Source organism: Pholcus phalangioides, unplaced genomic scaffold, assembly GCF_987345545.1.
Source record: "Pholcus phalangioides strain wild (caught in Gottingen) unplaced genomic scaffold, Ppha-v1.0 ptg000010l_1, whole genome shotgun sequence".
NCBI classification, from domain to species: domain Eukaryota; kingdom Metazoa; phylum Arthropoda; class Arachnida; order Araneae; family Pholcidae; genus Pholcus; species Pholcus phalangioides.
In genome coordinates, this window is record NW_028301603.1 from 29,609,458 (window position 1) to 29,630,763 (window position 21,306).

A 21,306-nucleotide genomic window follows, 5' to 3' on the forward strand; every position below is an offset into this window, starting at 1 on the left:
CTCGTCCATGATTGTCAGCAAACGAGGGACCCGGGTTCGACTCCCGGTAGAGGCAGTGATGAGTTTTTTCCTTCCTTAAAAAAAATTAACATCTCAAATAATAAATATCTTCACAACATCCAGTCTTCTGTATATCTTGTATTAACAAGTGGAGAGCGACATTCATGTCATATAAAAATTGTTATCAATGCCTAAAATTTTTTATGCATGTATATTAAATAGAACTTAATGATTGGATGACAAAACAAAATTTTCTAAATTTATCTCTGAAACTTTCTGAATTTTTCTCTGAAAAAAAAGCTTGTCTCCTAAGAAATTAGTGATTCTCCCGTAGGAGATTCTTCCACGATCAATGTATCACCTTCGGGGGGAGGGAGCAAAGTTTTTCGCTACTGGTTCTGCGGACCACCACAATATTTTTCTCAGTGGTCTGATTGTTTAATCAGTGGTCTCGGACCAGTGCACCACCAATGATTTTGAATACTGCTGCCATTAATGAGATAGGTTGGAAATGATGTTGTCTATCTGTGGTCACCTCAAGCTCGTTAGGAAAAATATCTCATCTATATCCTCCCTCAGGTTTGAACCTGGGACCGTGACAGCAACCTTCACGGTGGTAGACAAGCATCTTACCACCACCCCACATGGGCTGTATAAGAAATTATCTAGTAGCTAACTTTTTTTTTCTTCATGTGTCAAGCCCTGCCATCAGGTCAGATAGATATACAAATTTCATCATTTAAAACATTCTGTATTGATGTTAGCAATGTGTGTATTGATGTTGATTCTGATGAATCTAACAATGTTGCACAATTCTGATAAACAATTCTGTCAATATATGCATAAGCTCTTTGAAAAAATATATGATGCAAATCAGAACCAGCTGAAACTCACTTCATCTTTAATAATATCCTTTGGTAGAAGATCTATCACATCTAGAAGTGTTTCTGTCCAAGCTTCAGCAACAACTGAAAACCAAGAGCACTTTCAATCAAATTTTATAGAAAATCATTTGATAAGATATGAGCAACATAATTTTTGACAAAAAAATCCTCTAAATTACTAATCAGAAAAGATGGGAAAAACTTTAAGAGGTGATAGTATACACCAATACAAACAATTGTCACCAAAGAATGCATGGTCTAACATGAAATACAAACGTGCTAGAGCTTTTCAAAACGGCCGCTCCGCAAACATTAAAACGACATTCCTGATGAAATTTATCAGGAGAAAAAGAACACCATAAATGCAAATGTAACCTGGGGAAAATGAAATTGCATGCAAATCTGTGTCACAGTGAATAAAAGGCACGGACACCAGCCTTGTGAAGTTATTCCAGCGGGTAACCGTTCTAACAGTTGTAAAGTATGGGATAATGGTGCACTTTAGTAATACTTGAAAAGAAGACATGCCTTTCATTTAATGAGCTGCAAACAGAAGTACCACAGAGCCAGCACGAATGTACGGTGAGCGTTTTCCCCACAGGCGGTTGCCCAATCTGAAAACATTTGCGCACTTGCATCGGCAACTTTGCGAAATGGCTAACCTGAATCATCTCCTGCTGTATTTTCATCCCCCAAGTCTGTCATACATTCGGCGATAATTTTGGTATCAGTTCAGGTACTGCCAGTTTGTAATGAAATGTCCATTTACATATAATCGGAAAATGAAATTTCGAGATACAAGTGCTTTTTAGTGATGTTCCAATTACTGAAATTTATTTTCAACATTGTTCTATCAATCGTTGAAATTTGAGTGAACTACCAGATCTGATCCTTCATCACTGAGATGACTGGTTCCAAACCCAGCTTTCTTGAAGCAATTTTGAATTGTCTATTGGCTGACCTTTTGTCATGCCAAACAAGCCATACATCCCCGTCAATCATGCTTTCCAGCTATGATTGACAAGATCCATCAACACAATGGATTAAAATATTAATAATTCTTTCTTATCAGTTTTATTTTATCTACGGAAGGAAGCCAAATTTAAGTGTAAAAAAAAGGAATTTCCATGTTTTCTTTTTACTATCTGAAGGCTTGGCCTTCCAGATAAGAGTTTTTTTTAAAAGATTATTTCGAGACAGAGATGAAAATGCATTGATTTAGTACAGTAAATGCACGAATTTTCTTCTTCCAGAAATAGTTTTTGAGAAAGAGAGGTTCAACTGTAGGCCTATATATAACATAGTTATTTTCATTGTCTCAGCTGAAGAATGAGATAAATTACAGTAATTTCCCAGCATATAATCCACAGATACAAATTTCGCTACTTTGAGAAACAATGACATTTTATAGTGCACAGTGGTCTGCAATCTACATGTGAAAATTCCATTCATCGATAATGAAATATTAAGGAATGGAAATGGTTGTGTTGCTATTGTAGAAAAAAATGTTGGTTTTTCCTACTGACATCTATACGGCATCTACAAATCATGAAAAAAATATTTTTTATGAATTAATTTTTCAAAGTTAACTCGACCTGGTCAGCAAGAGCGTGTTTGGGATATTGGACGACTAAATTCAGCCTGAGCAGTGAGAGCATATTTATGATGTCGGACAAGTTAACTTGGCCTGGTCGGCAAGAGCCTAATCGATATATTCAACAAGTTAATTCGGCCTGGTCGGCGAGAGTGTAGTCAGGATATTCGATGAGTCAACTCGGCCTGGTCAGCAAGAGCGTACTCTGTATGTTCGACGAGTTAACACAGCCTGGTTGGCAAGAGCGTAATTGTCTCTATTATAATCCTTCAGAAAAAGAAAGCTGAAGATAAAATATGCAGCTGCATATAATCTGCACCAAGAAATTCCAATTTTTTGAACGTATGATCGATCGGCAGATTATATGAAGGAAAATATGATAACTTGCTGTCCCAAATAATATATAATTTTTTTTAATGCTTGTCCTATTTACAAACTTTCACTTTTATAAACTAATTTCTCAAGTCTATTCAAGTTTGTGAAAACGAGCATAAACCGTATATGAAGTCTGTTATCATTCATTCGAAAAAATAAATTTGTTGTGAATCTTGTTAAAAGACATATTAACAATATAAGAAATTTATTTTAAAAAAATTTGGTATTTATAATTATAAGAAAATAAAACCTTGATCTTTGCTGTCGACACTTGACAGGATACTCTGCAGGAATGTTTGGGTAAAGCTGTTTGCCGAGAGCAGTTGCCGTCCGAATAGAGAGAACAACTTTTTCTTGGAACTATCTTCTTCGACGCTTTGAGCTGCTGCCTGCAAACAATTAAAAACTTACTGAAATAACATGGCAAATTCAAAATAGTGTACATATAGCAAATTATTTCAAGGAATAATATTAAACTTCCAGGATGTTAGGACACGGTCAGGGATGTTTATATATCTCAATGTTTCACCTTGATTTGTGACAGGCATCTTTGGAGGTTTGAGAATGCATAGGTATGAAGGTTTACATCTGGCTGATGTGAAAATGAATTCAGTAAAGAAAGTTCAACTGCCTCCACTGGGAATCGGACCCATGTCCTCTCACATGCTGGGAAGGCACACAAGACTACGATATAGCATGGCTGCCAACTTTGTAGAATGAGAACTAGGGAGGTTTTCACTTGGATCAAAATTTTCGTACAAAAATAAATATGAAAAGGATTTTCTAAAAATAATATAGGGATTTTTTAAGCAGAAAAGAAATATTGTAGGGATTTTTCCCTTTGTGAAAATGTGAAAACCATCGCTGATTAGCACCAAATCGCCAACAAGTATGTCAAATTACCTGTCATTACTACTCTTAAATAAGATCTCACCAACAAAAAAAAAATCTCCATTTGGTCCAAAACGAGACATATAGTCAAAGCAGATCAAGTCATCTTGTCAATTCCAGATGTCAAAAGTCAGAATTGACATCGACTGTTTGGTGAATTTTGTCCCCCAAAAAATTAAATATTTTTTTGTGATTTGACGCAACAGCGACAATTTACTTCATGCTTGTGAAGCCATTTCTAGGATAAAAAAACTAAAGTGACTGTCTTTTTTTCCCGGGTAAATACTTTGGAAATAATTTTTCATTGAAATCAGAGATTTTTACAATCATGAATGAAATTTGGGAGATATAAGAATTTTTCGGGAGTTCAGGAGATGTAGTAGAAATTTGAGAGCCTTCTGGAAAATCTGGAAGACTTGGCAGCTATGATATAAAAACAACAAATGTCCTTCCTTACTGCTTGTAGGCACTGAACGGGACCATAAATGGACAGTCAGACCTAACTCCTCCAACAGCTCACATACACCGACATTTTGCCAACAGATGGTGAATATATGAATATATTGTCTCTCTAAGGTAATTCAAGAACCCATGTCCTCTCACAAGTCCACTGTTGGCTGAGTGAGGTCTGACTGTCCATGTACTACTTCAACACACACCAACCCCGGCCACATCGCAATACTGCAATTTACTGACATTGAGTTGGGTTGGAAATGAAGGCATCGTCTATCAGTCATCAGAAAAAATATCTTATTAATTGTCCATGTACGGTCCCGTTCAGTGCATATAAGCTGTAATAAAAGAAGTTTGTTGTTTCTATAGTGTAAAGGTCCAGCACATTCACCCCGCACTTGCGAGGATGTGGGTTTGGTTCCACATAGAGGCAGTTGAATTCTCTTTCCTGAATTCATCTTCGCATCAGATAGTTGCTAAAACCTTCGTATGAATAGCGAAGAGCTACATGATCTTCAGATAATACATAGATCTCTGCAACAAAAAAGAAAAAAGGTCCCCCCCCCCCCACTTTTTCTTTTCTGAAGAAGAAATTTAATATAATTTATTTAGGGTTACCACATTCCGAAACTTGGAAATGAGGATGCATCCTCAACAGTGCCACTTACATACGTGTGCGGTTTGTATCAGACAGCGCTACTTTAAATTAGTTTTCCCACCAAAATCATTTTTGATTGTGTAAGAAATCTTCTTTTTAAGGAGAGTGATCACAGGTGTAAATTTATTGCAAACATTGGGATGCTTGAAAAAATATTTGGGGGAAGAGGCCTCAATTAGAGGCCTCGGTACCAGGCTTAAAAAATTCAAAATTGCCCAGCGATATGATAAAACATGCAAAGAAAAGCATTAAAAAATGATGTACAGGGCGATAAAAAAAAAAAAAAGACTGTCAAATCTTAACAAAGTAGTAGTAGTAGTACCAGGGGCAGACTCAATTCAAGGTCAACGGAGCTAGAGATCACATGACTATATCCATCTGAACCTCAGCCATGGTAGACTCTATGTGTTTGGTCACATGACATATTCCAGTTGACCATGCCCCCCCCCCCATCCCGAAATGGGGCTCCTAGTCTGGGATCTTTTGGAGGGCCCCTCAGTCAGACTTTTCCGAGCCCTTCTATAGTTAATTTGTAGTGTGGAACAGCAAAAAATGATGAGAATTGTCCCACCGTTGTGAGGGACATGCAGCTGATCCACTAGCGAAGAACTTAGGGAATATATTCCTACATCGGACATAATATATTCTAGTACATCAGACAGATAAAATCATATGATTTCTAGCTTCGTTGGTCTTGTGTTGAGCAAGCCATGGTTTTAAATGCACCAAACTAAATATTTATTGTTATAGTTTTACCAGTTTGGAAATGCCCCCCTGAATGTCACTTACTCGTTGGGAAGTAAACACTCCTTAAACTTGAAAGTGCCATTATGGCTGAAGAAGGCAACCATGTATGCCTGTGACACTGTTGAATATGAAGAGAAATTCATAGCTAGAATTTTGGCTGCTACTAAAGAAGTGTGCGACATGCCTGGCTGGTTTAAGAGAGTTCGTCAATCGCGTCATCACAGTGAGATGCACACTCAGGTTGGGGGGGGGGGTCCCTTTTTTGAGCCATTCTTGCAATTATCGTTCATTAAATGTCATTTTGTAATTGACATTTAATGAACAATTTGATGAGATGAAAACACGAGAATGACTTTCCCAGTGAGTAAGTGTCCTGTAGGGCATTTACCTTTTTTCATTATTTCCAACCCTGATGATAAATGTTTAGTTCGGTGTGTGTACACCAAAAAAGATGGGCCAAACTAACCTTGTAAAGTTTGACCCATCTTTTTTTCAATTACCCTGTGTATGTTAAAATATACACTGCCAGGGAGATCTCAGCAAATGGTTTAGTCCAGCAGCGGAGGTCTGGCATTTATGGAAATGTTGAAATGCTTCTAAAAGACTAAACTGCTAATAGTAAAACAGAAAGATTGATACGTAAAGAAACACGAGAAGGCAAAAAAAAAGAAAAGAAAAGAAAACTGATTAAAACAACAGTTATTAAAAAAACAAGTAATTTTCTTGTGGTTTACCTGCTGACTTTGCGATCCCTCTTGGTATTTTTCTCTCTTCCCGAGGGAACTGAACTCGTCCATTTCTTCAAATTTTTCTGAACTACAATTAGGGAAAGATAATATATATTTTTAAATACAGCAAAAATCTTAAATGAGGACAGCTCACAGCTGCAAGAGTTATTTTTGTCACAACAGACTTCTTGTTATAATATAATTCTAACATTCTTGGTCTGTCGGGTAATAAATTAATAAATTTTTTCCTTTTGTCTTTCAGATCACTTTGTTCTAACCAAACGTTAGAGAATGAAAATGATTCTCCAATCATGGAATTGATTTTTTTGGCTCAAAGCAATTGATTCTCAAAAACACTTTCGCACAGAATTTTGTATTTTTTAAAATATTTACCCGAATGATCAAACATTAAAACTTTCTATTATTATAGTCGACGCTCGATATAGCGACCCCCTTGGTCTCTTTGAAAACAGGCAGGGTCATCATATTGAAAGGAAAACATATACGATAGTCGTTATCACACTTATCTTACTGTCGGTGTTATGGAATGGTCACTATAACAAGCCTCGACTGCATTTCACTGCTGGATTCCATGGCTTAATGGATTTATTAATTATTTCTGCTAATTTGAAGGCTTTTTTTAAACATGATTTGTTCAGCCATTCTAAAATTACTTTAAGCCGTAAGTTTCTGTGAAAAAAGAGGTATATGCTTGTCCCTCTTTGACAATCTCTAGCAAATTACTCACAGTATATAACGAGATTCTTATTATAAGCCATACTCGTTATATCATTTACTGCACAGCTCTGTATGAAAGATTACACTTATTCCAAGCAGCAAAAAAAATTTCCATGTTCAACTATTGCACGTTTGCGCCCTTCATATTAGTCTTAAATTACAGTCAAATCTCAATAACGTGCAGTGGCCTCCTCCTCTTCTGAACCAGATCATGGCCTGCTGCTCTGTCTCAATGAAGAGTTATAAGCGAGTGCTCAAAGAAGACCAGGGCTCATGCTGGAGGCTGTGCGTGCATGTGTTTTGAACCTAATGCAAAGTTAGTTCCTGTGCGATGCTTGTTATAGTTGTCATCAATATTCCGGACTATACATGAGTGATTGAATATTTGTATCATTGTAGGCCTGTTGCAATCTGTGGCGAGACTTTAATGGGAGAGATCGGCTTGGGAGTTAGGAACACAGAAAACCAAATTTAACTGACCACCACTTTGTTATCATTATAGTCAAGCGGACACTTGACTATAATCTATTTAGGCAACAATCTGTATCGGCAAAGAAATAATAATTCAACATAAGCTATCTAGAAATATATTATGTTAATATTTATTGAAAAAGATATGTCTTTATAAAAATTTGCAATTTTAACATTACAGAGCCTCTCTTGCATATACTGGGGCAACAAAAAAATTTGTTCGCAAAAGTGGGGTGACCGTTCACCAGGGATTTGAAATGGGTGTGGGAAATTATTATTTGGCATTGAAACGGAGGTTTTACTGTATTTTAACCAATAATTGAGTTTTTCAAACAATATTTGCCCCAAGTTTTTAACATCGTAAAAATCATGAGACGTTTTATTACTACTACTAAACCATACATGCACCTCGTCCATATTCCTCTGCGGAACCTCTAAAGAACTGGTACATGTTAGAATGTACATGTCTGTGTTGTGAACCTAACATGAAGCTTGTTTCTGTGTAAGAATTATTATAGTGCTGCCATCTGCTTCCTATTTTCCGAACTATGAGTGAAGTGCAATGATTTAAGATTTCACTGTTGTAGGCCTGTTGGCTCTCTGTGGCGAGACTTTTTAACGGGTGTGACGTTTTACTGATGGTCACAATTCAGTGTTAAAGACAGCAGCACTTCATCATGTAACAACGCATGTGGTGTTCAAACATGAATCCTCATGTCTTGTCATTGATTACCTGGTGATGTTGAACTCGCACGGAGCTTCGCCCCCTTCCAGAGGAGGCGAGTTCGAATGAGACATCGACGAAGAGCTTTTCCTCGGTTGGTCATCACTATACGAAGCTGCTCCAGTCTTGTCAGCGAGCCACATGTCAAGGCGGCAGTACCCTGTCAATTCAATGAATAAATCTTTAACAATGACATCATTTCCCATTATGCAACTCATCATGAATGTTATTCACTTACAAAGCTCATTTAAAACTTCGCTCACCGTTAAGTAACGAAAGATATCATTTTTGGAAAATGTTTTGGAAATTTATGATCATGCCATGGTTATAATTGATAACAAATGGTCCATGGAGCATTGCAAGACACCATGTAATCAAATCGCGACGCAATGTAAACAATAATCACAAGTTAGAACTTTTTAGGAACAAGGTACGAAATTTTCAGAGTTTTATCTCATTTAGGTAAAAGTTTTTATAGGGAGCGCTGCTATTGAATTTTACCCTGTTGAAATGGCGAATGCAATGGTGACGACTGAATGAGTAATTGCATGGTACTTTAAAAAAATTCTTCTGAAGTACTAATCGAAAATTTATGAAATTTTTTTATTTATGTGAAACTATACTTGATAAAATAAATGTAAACAAAGCTATATTGAAACAACCTGTGAAAAAACCCCCATCTGATCTGTATCCCAGTCCAATCTTGACTTGACTTTATTATACAGCACTTTTAGCTTCCAAGGCTATTCCCTAAATCTGGCTCAATCTGTTTGATTCTCCTCAGATCAGTTCAGTTCAAGGCTCTATTGCTATGTAGCTGCACATGGTGAGTTCTTTCATAAAAAGTGAAGCCGGCTTTTTTTCGTTATTGGATTGAGTCAAATTAGTGAAAAAATTAGCTTGATATTTGTTGTGTAATTAGGAGCTGCATTACAAGAAAAACTATAAAAATGTTTTGGGGTAAGTTTTAAAGTATGTTATTGCATAAATTGGAAGTACCGGTTTTCCTGCCATTGTGAATAATTTTTTAAATTTTTCTTTTCCAGAATCCGGCAATTGCTTTGTTCACTGACTGACCTTTTTTAATTCCAAATGATTTACTGACGGGAATGAAATCTTTTGAAAAAAATTCCAAATTGTACTTCCAACACTCAGTGGAAGGCTCATGGTCCAGACATCTCCAAAAAATTTTATGTCCACCTAGGCATGAAAATTGAAATGATATATGCCTTGAAGATATTGTTAAATATCATTACTGGATTTACTGAATTGGAGAAATGTTATTTTTCTCAGCAACTAGCATTACACCACTTCAAAGGAGCTTTATGTGGGGGTAAGGGGATGTGGCAGTTTCAGGTGAAAACAAAGAACACTATTATAAAAATTATGTGTTCCGGGCGACAAGAAACCTAGTTACGTCCCTGCATTATCAATATTAATGTGCTGAGATGGACTTGGGAAAGAAAAGTTTGTTATCTTTGCCACAATTCAAACCGAAGTCTTGTAATCTAGGCAAGCACGCTAACTAATTTCAAGTTGAATTGCTTCATGTGAAAAGGGCATTAATCCAGGGTTGGGCAAATCCCAGGTGATCATGGCAACTAGACAAATCTGTATTGGAGCATAAATTTTTTTAATGTGGTCGCTAAATTAGAGTAAATTTCTAAATTGAAGTCAGGGTGACACAAAATTTTATGATTTCATTACGCTGCATCCTTTAACATGGAAAAAGTAATAGAAAACATTGTTTAGAACAGTTTTTCTTGAGCAAAAATTATCATGCTTGGCTCCTAAGAAATTGTGTTGGCACCTAAATATTTGATTTGTCAAACCCTAGATTAGTCACGAAAATGAGTTTTTAGAAATGAAAAAAAAATATTCAATGCCAGCCATTTTTTGTATAAGTTTTTGAAACTTTAGCAGCAGATATCTTTCACCAGGCACCATAGATCCGTGGTGTCGGAGCCGGGGGTGCTCGAGCACCCATGGAAGTTTGTAGAATGGGTCAGAGCACCCACAGAATTGATTCAAAAATCGGAAATTTCCTACATGAATCTCAAGACGGGCACCCACAGATTCGAAACACTTCCGACGCCCTTGCCACAGATCGATGTTCTTTGGGCTAATATAAACATGCAGGTTACCTATAAGTAGGAAATGAAGAAAAGAGTAAATATATTTTGTTAAAAATAAAAAAATTTTACATGAAGCGATTAAACTATTTCTTTCCATATTATAACATGCACAGTAATGTCATATGTTGAGTACAGAAATAGTAACCTTCCTCAGCAACGTAATTTTTATTTCGGTTTTCTAAGGTATTTAATTCAAGTAATTTTTATTTTGGTTTTCTTTATTTTATTTGGTTTTCATTGTTTAAAAAACAAAGCAGTGAATAAAACTGATGTACATTAAAAAGCTGAAATTAGTCAAACTTCCAGTCTTAGTTTTCCTGGCTATTGTCATTGGAAAAGAGGTTATCAAGTTAGTGCTCCCCTTGCATATGGAAGTAAAACCAGGCTTGGTGGAGAACATGGTTGTAAAAAAAAGGAGAAAATATGTGTTGGCTGCATATTTCATAACTGCTTAACGAAAGCCTAGTCTGTATGAAAAACTAAAATGTCAGAAGAAAATTCTTTATATGCTTCTACCTCATACAATACCATATGAGGTACTTCCAAAAAAAGTTTGGACCATAATTTCTCTGAAAGAAATTCTGTTTACCTCTCACAAACCTCCTTATGTATTCCTTCCAGTGTTATCCAAAAACATAATTTTTAGAATAATCTTACTCCTTGTCAAAATTTCAGGTATATTTTTATCTGAGAAATAGCTATTGAAAAATGACCAAAATTTATAGTATTTTCATTCTTTAATGAAATTGTGTGGATTAAAATTGAATTTCGATGTGTAAATCATGCTTTTACGTATTGGCAAATACATGTCCCTTCCAAAAGGGGGTCCTCCATACATTCCCTGAAAACCCTAAAGCAGAATATATTGAAAACTGCAACATACGTTAAAGGTCAGTCTTGATAAAAATTTGAAGAAAAGAAAACATGTTGAAAAACCTTTATGGGAACTTTTGCCACAGAAAATTTTGATTCAACTTAGAGCTTGCAGAATGAAGCAAAACATTCTGTTATGGGGGCCTGCAACTGCCTTGTCTAATGCTATGACCATAGTGAGGCGACCATTAGGTACGTGAATGTAGAATAGAGATGAAAAAAGTTTTCTTTTACACCCCACACATACTCGAGGAGCGGAAGAAAGAGGCAACTTCACACGGGGTGCCAGACTTGAACAACCAAGTTTGTTTTTCTACCTCTATCTGCTGATTGGTCCCTTTTCTCTCGTTTTTTCTCTTAAAAAAAAAAAGTTGCAGGGGGAACATTACACCTTTACATTTCAGAACTTCAGTAATTTTCTCTATCTTCTTCCTCCTGATTATGAGTGGACATCTCTTCCCCTCCATGTAATTTTTTATTTCAAGTTGCAATTCTCGTACTTCTTCGTCCTAGTATGTGTGTACCCTTTTATAAGGATGTGACGAATAGTGATTTAGCTGAATATTGAACATTCATCAGCAGAATATCACAGCACTTTTCTTAAAATTTATCATAATTATGAATAAAATTGTTTTTAATCAAAAATAAAATTGATAATTTTAGATGATTGAATTTTAATTATATGAAATTTTTTATTTAAATAAATATTAAGAAAATGGCAATTAAAAGATTCATTGTCATGATACTGACAATAAAATTTAACACTCATATATTGTACTAGTTATAATGCCCGGGAAGTCTTCAATTACTAGGGAGATTGCAAATGTGGCAAGAGCCATTATAAAGGAATAAACTATTATATCTAATACTGACAGCATTAAAGAAGTGACAAACCATTGTAAAGGTGTATGCATGTCCGAAATACATTGCTAGGGAACCGTGTTAAAGTTACCAAAGTAAATATTCTGAAAGTGATTGTTGAAGGCTGGGAACAATTGTTGCCCGACTGTTTTTTGCCCATTTGCCCTGCTTTGACGAACCTTTAAAGGAGCTGATCATTAAAATCGGATCCCGTTTGGTATATATGTAAGGATAAGGAAAGAAAGATAAGGAAAACATGAAACTGAAAATAGAATCCTACTGCAATAAAGTGAAAGTGAGCATGAAGTACACAAGTTCACTGACTAAAGGATGCACCTAGACAAGAAATGTATTGAGCTACTGAAAGGGGCAAAGTACATCAAGAGTGGAAAAATAAGTGGTACATTTTATATATATATATATAATAGTTAAGAGTAGAAATAATGGTTAATATTTTAATTAGATGTATAAATTGGTAAAAAATGTTAAAAAAAATTGATTCCGTAAGTAACATTAAAATCTATACACACAAAATTTATTCTCTGCGTATCTCTATGCCCTCTATACAAATCTACAATTTTAGATCGATCGACATCAAATGGTTAAGAACCTTGAAGCTATAGAGATGGGACGAATATTCTGCCCTTTTGCCGAATATTCAGTAAATATTCAGCCGAATATTAAAATAGATATTTGGTCGAACACCTGAGCATTATGCGGTCAAACTGAATATTTGGCAAAAGGGCAGAATATTCATCCCATCTCTACAGCTTCAAGGTTCTTAACCATTGAATTAAACTGGAAAATATCCCATGATATATTTTATTGAGCGATTATTTTCCGTTACAGCTGTGACTTGTGAAGCTGGAAAGAGGTATTGCCAAAAACCCAAAGAGTCATTTTGCATCACTATGGCTGCCCTTGAACCCAGAGGTATGTTTGAAATTTTTAATGTCTGGTGTTTTAGATTAATATAATCAAGATATTTAAAAAATCACCAATGAATAAGGCAAATACATTTCCTTGTATTTGTCCTACATTTTCCTTGTGTTTGCCTTATTTGTTGGTGATTTTTTTGAGTATTATTATGCAAACTTATCTATTATTAACAAATTATGTCTTTAATGGAATTTTTTTTTTCTATATTTCAGATACATTACCAGAAAACAAGCAAGTCTCATTAATGTTGGAGCATGGTGGGAAAGAGTTTCTTTTGTGTACTCTGGAATATGATCGTGTTATGCAAGTCAGCACGAGCCTGAAATTCAGTGAAGGAGAAGAAGCATATTTTTTTGTTAGTGGTGAAGGTCAGTGAAGTCATGAAAATTTTGTTCCATTGCCAAAATTTTCTGAAGCATTTCTTATTCAGAACAGATATGTCTGATATATTTTGTGAGAAAAATTTTCATTTTATCAACTTGTTTTGTAACATTTTACATTCCCAGCCGACAGGTTCTAATTTTTGTTTCAACATAACAATAGAAGTTTCCTAAAAAAAATTAGCAGTAAATAATTCATATTTTGTGACATATTTGTTTTCTTTATTTGAAAAGGTTCAAAAAGTACATTTTCTGAATTTTCCCTTGTTATGTATTGTTTGAATTTATTTTTAAGGTACAATTCACTTGTCTGGTTACCTTGAACAAGATTCTGCAAATGAGAAAATAGATGATGTATACAATCAACCGAGTACATCCGGAATGGTTGTTGTAAACGAGGAAAGTGATTTGGAGGATGATGACGACGACGACTCTGAAGATGACGATGATAGTGAAGATGATAAAAAAAATGTAGGAGTTGATGTGTGTAAGTTGTGGGTGGTATTTTTTCCCCATTCAGAAGCTGTTTGTCTTGTTTGGTTAGTATTATACACCAGAGTTGGACAAATCCCAGGTCACCATGGGGACTAAAAAATTGGTATTGGCGCCAAAAATTTTCTTCGTGTTGCAATTAAATTGTAGACTGAGAGCACTACAAAATGTTTCAGATTTATCGTAGCATATCTGCCAGGAGAAATATGGAAATATGTGAATCTGAAAAGTTCTGTGAAGGGAAAAACTCACAAAAACAAATTTAAAATTCAGAAAAAAGGTTGATTTTAAATTACATTTCTTTTGGAGTTTCCATCAGGGAAATGATCAGATTTTGCTGGAAACCCTGAATTTGAACAGTGGTTCAGATTGGCCCATAGGCTACAATTTTTGTGCACCCATACCCTATTCATTGGGTCACTCCTAACTCCTATAACTTTAATACGCCTTCTAAGAGTGCAGTAGTTCAAGTTGACCAACAGTCCTTTTAACACCACTTTTACCATGTGCTATATCTTTCAGTCTAAAACTAGGATAGCAGCCATTCATTTCTTTTGCTTGTTGCTGACCTTTATGTTTAGCTTGTTTTGGTTTAGAAAAGCTAGCTGTTATAGCTAACATATGATTGAAAAATAAAAGTTTATAGCATTTAATTTTTGACATTTTTTTAGTGCTGACCCAAATCGATGATAGTGATGATGATGATAGCGATTATGATCCAGCTGCAGGTAAGGTGACAAGTTTTAAGTCTCGTTCAGGCTTCTGAGAATAGCTTTCTCATAGATTGTGGGAAATCAAATTCAAATGTCTCCTTTGAATTGACTAATTTTAAAAAGCAGAATAATATAAAATTCTGAGATAAATCTGATGTATTTATTTATTGCATGTTTGTTATAGATTTACAGCAAAAAGGCAAAGGTTTTAAGCAGCGTGTAAAGAATAACGTTGTATGTTTGAATAGCGATGATGATAATGATGACAATGATGAAGATGACGACAATGATGAAGACCAAGATGATGATATGGAAAATTATGATTCTGATTCGTTATTGAAAGATGAAGAGAGCGCTGGAGGTAACTTTGAATGAAACAAAATTTAATTTTTTTTTAAAAATGTTGAAATATAACTTGGTTTCTCTCTTGTGTGGAAAATGGTTTTCTGCAAGATATATTCAGCTTTGGTGACAACAGTATGCTGATTTTGCAGCCAGCACGAGTAAGAAACGGAAGAGGAACTTGGTCGCAATAGATACGAAGCGACTTAAACACGAAGGAAAGAAATCCAGCTTGAAACCAATGAAAAAAGCCATGGGTGAGAACTCTGTTGAGAATGAATCATCTGACAGTGATGAAGATGATGATGATGATGATGAGGAGGATGATGATGGTAAGAAAAATCGTTCATTTTTCCAGTGGGTTGTTTATCACAAATGGTTTTTTTTTCATTTATTGATGCAACTAGTGTAATCATACCATGATTAAAATCAGTAATTTATTCTGAGACTAACAACGTAATACGTAATTCAAGATGAATTTTTCTACTAGTAAACCAATAAGACAAATAAAGTTAAAATCTAGTGACCCCAATCTCTTGTATTTAACATTATTTATTGCCAAAAATATTTGCCAAATGTGGAAAAATTACTGATAATGGCTGAATTTGCCAAAAAAATTGCCTTTAAGAAGGAAATAAAGTGCTGCTGCAAATGTACAGTTAATTAAAATGTATTTTTTGAAAACAAAGTTGAGGACATAAGTATGTGGTATTTATAGATCCTGATCATTATTGTAATATTTAAGTTTATCAGCAACAAAAATTATCTGCATGTACAATTTTAATTAACACTTTCTATGACACCCGGTGCTGACCAAGTTTTCTCCATATACTTGGCAGCATTAAAGAATTGACAAACCATTGTAAGGGGCACAACTATGTCTGAAACACATTGTTTGGGAACCACAGTAACCAAAGTAAACATTCCAAAAGTCATTGTTGAGGCAGAAGAATCATTGTTTTCCTACAGTTTTTTCCCCACTTTGGGCATCCGTCCAGCTCTGAAAACTTTCAAAAGTAACCTATCATTTGAGTTGGGTCCTTTTTGGTATATATATGTGAAAAGTTTTTTTTTTGGTGAAGAATGGTGTAAAATTTTTTATTTGTATTGAGAACATACACACATAGAAAATCAATAATATGTACAGTCGATCCCGCTTAGCACGATTTATTTTTGTAGTCTCCACTCTAATTTTCATTAAGATTTACCATTTAAAGCATTTTCCCACTTACATTTTTCATGACGGCTTTTCGAAAAAAGTTATAATACAAATACAACGCCACAACTGGTAAAATGCCCTACAAGGTCGCTGAGATACACTGCGGCCAGATACACTGCATATAAATTACAAAGTCAAGTAAGCTTCATTGAAAATACTGGGAAAACAGGAATGTCCCGGAAAATATAGGTCATATTTTAACCCTATTTTCATCTATTCGTTTCTTCCACATAAATCTCACACGGGAACATTTTCTTTGCAGAACGTGACATTGAAACTTTCACGTTTTTCTCAAATTGCATTTAATTGAAGAAAAAAATTAGGAAGAGCATATAAATTTAGGGTAATTTAAGTTGGGGGTATTACTGTACAGTCACGAATTCTTATACTAAAGAAAACGATAAAACAAGAAAAATTTTGTCTCTGCCTTCTTGCACAAATCACACTATGACAAAACAAGATCTTTAGCTACGGGAGAAAAATTCTCCAATATCTTTAAGAGCATGATTTTATTGAATGCTAATCTAATGCTATATCTAAATTTGAATAATTTTTTTTCTCCCCCCTCTTTTCTTGGTTTTATCAGAAGATATGGAATCATCCATAGGCCACACCCCAATGCCCAAGAAAATGATGAGCATTCTGAAGAATGGCAACCAGAGCTCATCAAAATCGTTTTCCAGTCCAAGTCTTAAATCCAATGATAAAGGAAAGAAACCTTTAGTGAAAGCTGTGAGTGTGAAGAAACATTACTTTTTGTAAAAATTTTGCCTTCGTTTTGAAATGCACTCAAACGAAATTCATTGGAACAAACATTTGGTTTGATCTACCCAATCTAACAGGGTCACTGTTATCAGACGGGAAGGGGGGGGCGGTGCGAAAATAATCTTGGGCTCCTTAGCCTTGATTTTATGTATTTTGTGCAAGAGGAATCAGCCATCCAAAGATTCATGCGTTGCCACAGAATATACCGGAATGCTAAAAAAATATCTACTCGCAAATGAAAAGCCCGAATTAATGTAAGGGAAAAAAAACCCAGAATTAGTGAAAATCCAAAATTGAGGAAAAATCCCTAAAATTGACAAAAATTGAGATTTTCAGAAATTGACGAGATTTTTGATAAAAATTCAGAACCAATGTAAGAAACTATTTCAGAATTGGTAAAAATTTGGATTTAACAAGGAAAATCCATAATTGATGAAACTCTGACTTTAAAAAAAAATAAATTACCGACATTAGTGTATGCAAAGACGTCATGGTTTTATTTTGTAGGAAAAAGTGTAACCACTTCCCCTTGAGAAAATCCTGCTCAGGGGATGATGACCTATGATTCCAGAATTGATGAAGTTAATTTCGCAATTGATGCAAATCCAGGATTATTGGTATAAAAAATTAGAATTGATAAAAATTTAAAATTGATGCAAGAAATAATTTAAGAATTGATAAAACTGCCTAATAATTTACCGTGAGTGCAGGCCCAGTGCGGCAGCACCTGTTTGTTAAGGGTAGCTCTACAATCTAATATAAAAATGGATAGTACAGTATAAAATCATAAAAAATATGGTATTAGCATTGTTATATCTACCTCAGAACCACTGATTTCGACACCTGGCGACTTTGTTCAAAATTCAAACATTGTCCTATGTTTGTTTTTGAAATTTATTTTGATCTATGCTTCGAATGGACTTTGTTCAGAGGATGATGAGGAAAAGGGGAATGGGGGAAGGAGATAATGACCAATAATCATGTCCAATTTTCATACCTTTGATATTTGTTACAGCTGTGTAAAATATTGCATGTATAGAAGATGGTAATGAACCAATAATGTTTGTTGTAAAAGTTCGCGCTACAGTGAGGTTTGACTGTATCACAATTTATGTTCAGAAGCTATTTTACTTTTTTCATTTTTGAACTTAGGTTCCAGAAAAATCAGAAAAGTATTCCCATACTTTGTCTTCTGGTGTTCAGTATGAAGATGTCAGAATAGGAAATGGACCAATGGCAAAAAATGGAAAATTTGTAAGTAAAACATGTTTATATAATTTTAGGGTTGAGGTTTTTTAATAATAATGTTCAGGTGTCCACCCTTATGAACCCACATAATTCCTAAATAGTTTATCTTGGAGGTAATTTACAATTGCAAAAGATTTTTCAAATATTTTCCTACATCAGGGATTTGAGTTAAACAAGTTCTTGTACTGAAACATCTGGCATATTTACTACTTTCTTCATAATAGACATTTCACAATATCTTATTTTTCCCCTAGCTTCATGTCTATTATATCGGCAAACTTGAAAATGGACAGGTGTTTGATTCAGTCAAAGAAGGAAAGAACAAACCATTCACACTTCGTTTAGGAAAGAATGAAGTCATCTCTGGTTGGGATGAGGGGCTCATTGGTAATGTATTGCATTTATTTTTTTACTCAAATTAAGTAGAATTTAAAACAATTTGTTCATTAATTCGATTATTTCTTAGAAGACTTATTGTTAATCATTAATTGCTCTAATCTAGCTATTCTCAACTGGGATACCATAGAGGTAAATCCCCTCCTTTGAGAAGATATTGAAATTCTGCATCATATCTAGAAATAAGTTTGGGGACGAGCCGAAAAAAAAACCAAATTGCTGATGTATTGAAATTAAGAAACAGACTAGTTTAACAGCTTCAGGCTCTGTGTGTATTTAGGGCAAATGAAAAATGTCATGAGACGTAGCATACAGCTGCTTATAAATCTTTTATCACTTTGAAAACTTGATTTTTGTTCTTTTTCTTGTATCTTGCAGCATTGTCTCGAAGCCACTAATTATTTCTTATTTTCATAGGGATGCGTACTGGTGGAAAAAGAAAACTGAAGATTCCTCCGAAAATGGGGTTAGTTTGATAGTTATATTATATCTATGTACATAAAAAAGATTTTCCTTCAACTTTAGATTTCCTTTTAGGTACTCTTAGCCTGAACACCCTGTATTTGCTAGCAAGTAGGTTTTAAGCATCATTCTAGTAAATATTTTTCTGCTATAAGTTAAGTTTGATAAGAGTGTCCGGTCTTCAAAGGTCAAAGTACAATTACTCAATCATTACACCTCACTCATAGTTGAAAAAACAGATGGCAACATCGTAACAAGCATTTCACTGAAGCAAACTTGTTAGGTTCACATTAGTACATGCACATTTTCCAGCATGGCCCAGGTCTTCAACCACCTGTTAATATATTTTCATTGAGACAGAGCAGCAGGCCATATATATATATATATATATATATATATATATATAATCTGGTTAGGAGGTCACATGTCACTTGAGCATCCTAGATAAAATTTGTGAGAAGTATCTGATCCCTTGATAATTAATGAATGTACAGTTTTCTGTACACCCCCCCCCCCTTTTTCTGAATCCTACCTGAATCTGGTGCATGGGGGAGGGTTGCTAGAAAATTCCTTTTCTTATGGTTCATTTGGTTAATTTTTTTTCCTTATGGTTTTCTTGGAGTATCACCTCAGAGTCCATACTTATACATAGATTTTTCTTCATAAATTAATTTCCAGACATTGTACATTCTATTTTTATTCTATTTATAGGTATGGAAACAAGAAGATGCCTGGCATACCTCAGAATAGCACTTTATATTTTACAGTTGAGTTGAAGGCTGTAAATTAAATTCCATTGAACTGTTTTTTAATTTTTTTTGAAGGACAATTTTCATCAAGATATTAAATTGCATCATTTTCAATGTGTAAATAAAATTTTTCAAAAAAGAGGCTTTTTTTTGTTATTTTCCCGTAGTGCAGGAAGACCTGAAAATTCAGGTGTTTCCAAAATTCAGCCATAGCACTGAATAAGCACAATCAGGACTACAACTTGATGCTTGGATAGTATGGGCAAGAACAAATTCTGGAACCCTCTTGTGATCGGGGAAAACAAGTATGAAATCTGCCTGCTCGCCCTTAGTTTTAGCCCTAAGCGCAATGCTTACAACATAAATGCATTAGGGCCATGCGTATACATACACACGTAAGAGGAATGTGTATGGTTAAGTAGTAGTTGCGAGCCCATCTCTATATATTAAAGTCTCGTCACAGTGAGCAACAGCCCTAGAACATTACAAATATTCAATCGTAACACTTCACTCAAAATTTGAAATATGGCAGCACTAAGAACTCGTAACATCGTACACATGCTCAAACTGTTAGGTACAACCCAGTCAGCTGTAAATTGCCCATGGCGAGGTGATAGACTGGAGCTATGTTTGAATGAAAGTGCATGAGTGATTATGGTGAACTGGTTTGAGTCAGTGATCAGCTGAAGTTGGTTTCATGTGGTTTCCAACTTCGAGATGCAAATGTGGGCCGGTCTACCTCCAGGTTTCCGTAGTTTTTCCCTTGGGAAATTTTTATCTCCACTTTGAAACGTTTGTCTTCATTAGAGTTTTTACCCCACACGCATTCGCCAATATCCCTCGAAATTCCCAGAATTTTTGTTTCTGCCTTTTTTAGTGGTTCTGTTTGGAAAAATTACTGTTGTAGTTGGGAAATTTATTTGTGGGTTTCCATTCAGAAATGCCTCTTCCCAAAGAGAACGAACCTCCAACCCGATATTTGAACGGAAAACGCGTATAAATGATCATCGGTTGGCCGTTTGTCGGCTCAATTTCGGAGCTCTTGTTTGTTCAGGAACAGTCGTGGTACATAGGCGGAGATAGATTTGAAAGTCTGGATGATGGGACATGTCGGTTCCTATTTATATGCATTAGATCAGTCTGCTCCGCCTTTGAAGCTGAGGCCCGCCTATGCCATGATCTTGGAGAGGCTAATCGGTCACTGGATTAATGTTTCATTTTACGTTATCCTATGGAAAAATTGTCGGAAGGGGAGAAATGTGCTTCCGTTGATTAATGAATATCGAAACTTTTTGCATCCTAACATGCAGTTTGGTCGTCGTATCCTCCGTTCGGAAAACGATGAGCGCGAATGACGCAAGCACGGGAATTATTTTATTCACATCTCGATTTATTGCGCATTACGGTCCATCGCGTATTAGGAAGTACTGTGCATTTAAACGATGGCGTTGTATCAAAGCCTCCTAGAT

The 21,306-nt window shown here is 35.2% G+C and overlaps 2 protein-coding genes across 2 annotated transcripts in view; one reads left to right on the plus strand and one right to left on the minus strand.

Moving 5' to 3' along the window:
* Nucleotides 1-8,663, minus strand: part of LOC149081256 (serine/threonine-protein phosphatase 4 regulatory subunit 4-like) — a 32,828-nt gene extending 24,165 nt beyond the window's left edge. Inside the window, exons 1-5 of the mRNA XM_089238094.1 lie at nucleotides 8,527-8,663; nucleotides 8,273-8,423; nucleotides 6,337-6,418; nucleotides 3,104-3,242; nucleotides 895-968 (exon numbers count right to left, since the gene is read on the minus strand). Coding sequence (XP_089094220.1) covers nucleotides 895-968; nucleotides 3,104-3,242; nucleotides 6,337-6,418; nucleotides 8,273-8,406 — 429 coding nt within the window. The 5' untranslated portion in view covers nucleotides 8,407-8,423; nucleotides 8,527-8,663. The remainder of the gene's footprint in view (nucleotides 1-894; nucleotides 969-3,103; nucleotides 3,243-6,336; nucleotides 6,419-8,272; nucleotides 8,424-8,526) is intronic.
* A 388-nt stretch (nucleotides 8,664-9,051) lies between these two features.
* Nucleotides 9,052-19,979, plus strand: LOC149081257 (46 kDa FK506-binding nuclear protein-like). The gene is made up of 12 exons (XM_089238095.1): nucleotides 9,052-9,223; nucleotides 12,982-13,065; nucleotides 13,284-13,439; nucleotides 13,747-13,938; nucleotides 14,615-14,671; nucleotides 14,841-15,017; nucleotides 15,151-15,330; nucleotides 16,804-16,949; nucleotides 18,135-18,236; nucleotides 18,485-18,617; nucleotides 19,044-19,092; nucleotides 19,800-19,979. Exons 1-12 carry the CDS (start codon nucleotides 9,214-9,216, stop codon nucleotides 19,876-19,878), a joined length of 1,365 nt encoding a protein of 454 aa, XP_089094221.1. The 5' UTR covers nucleotides 9,052-9,213; the 3' UTR covers nucleotides 19,879-19,979.
* The last annotated feature ends 1,327 nt before the right edge of the window (nucleotides 19,980-21,306 follow it).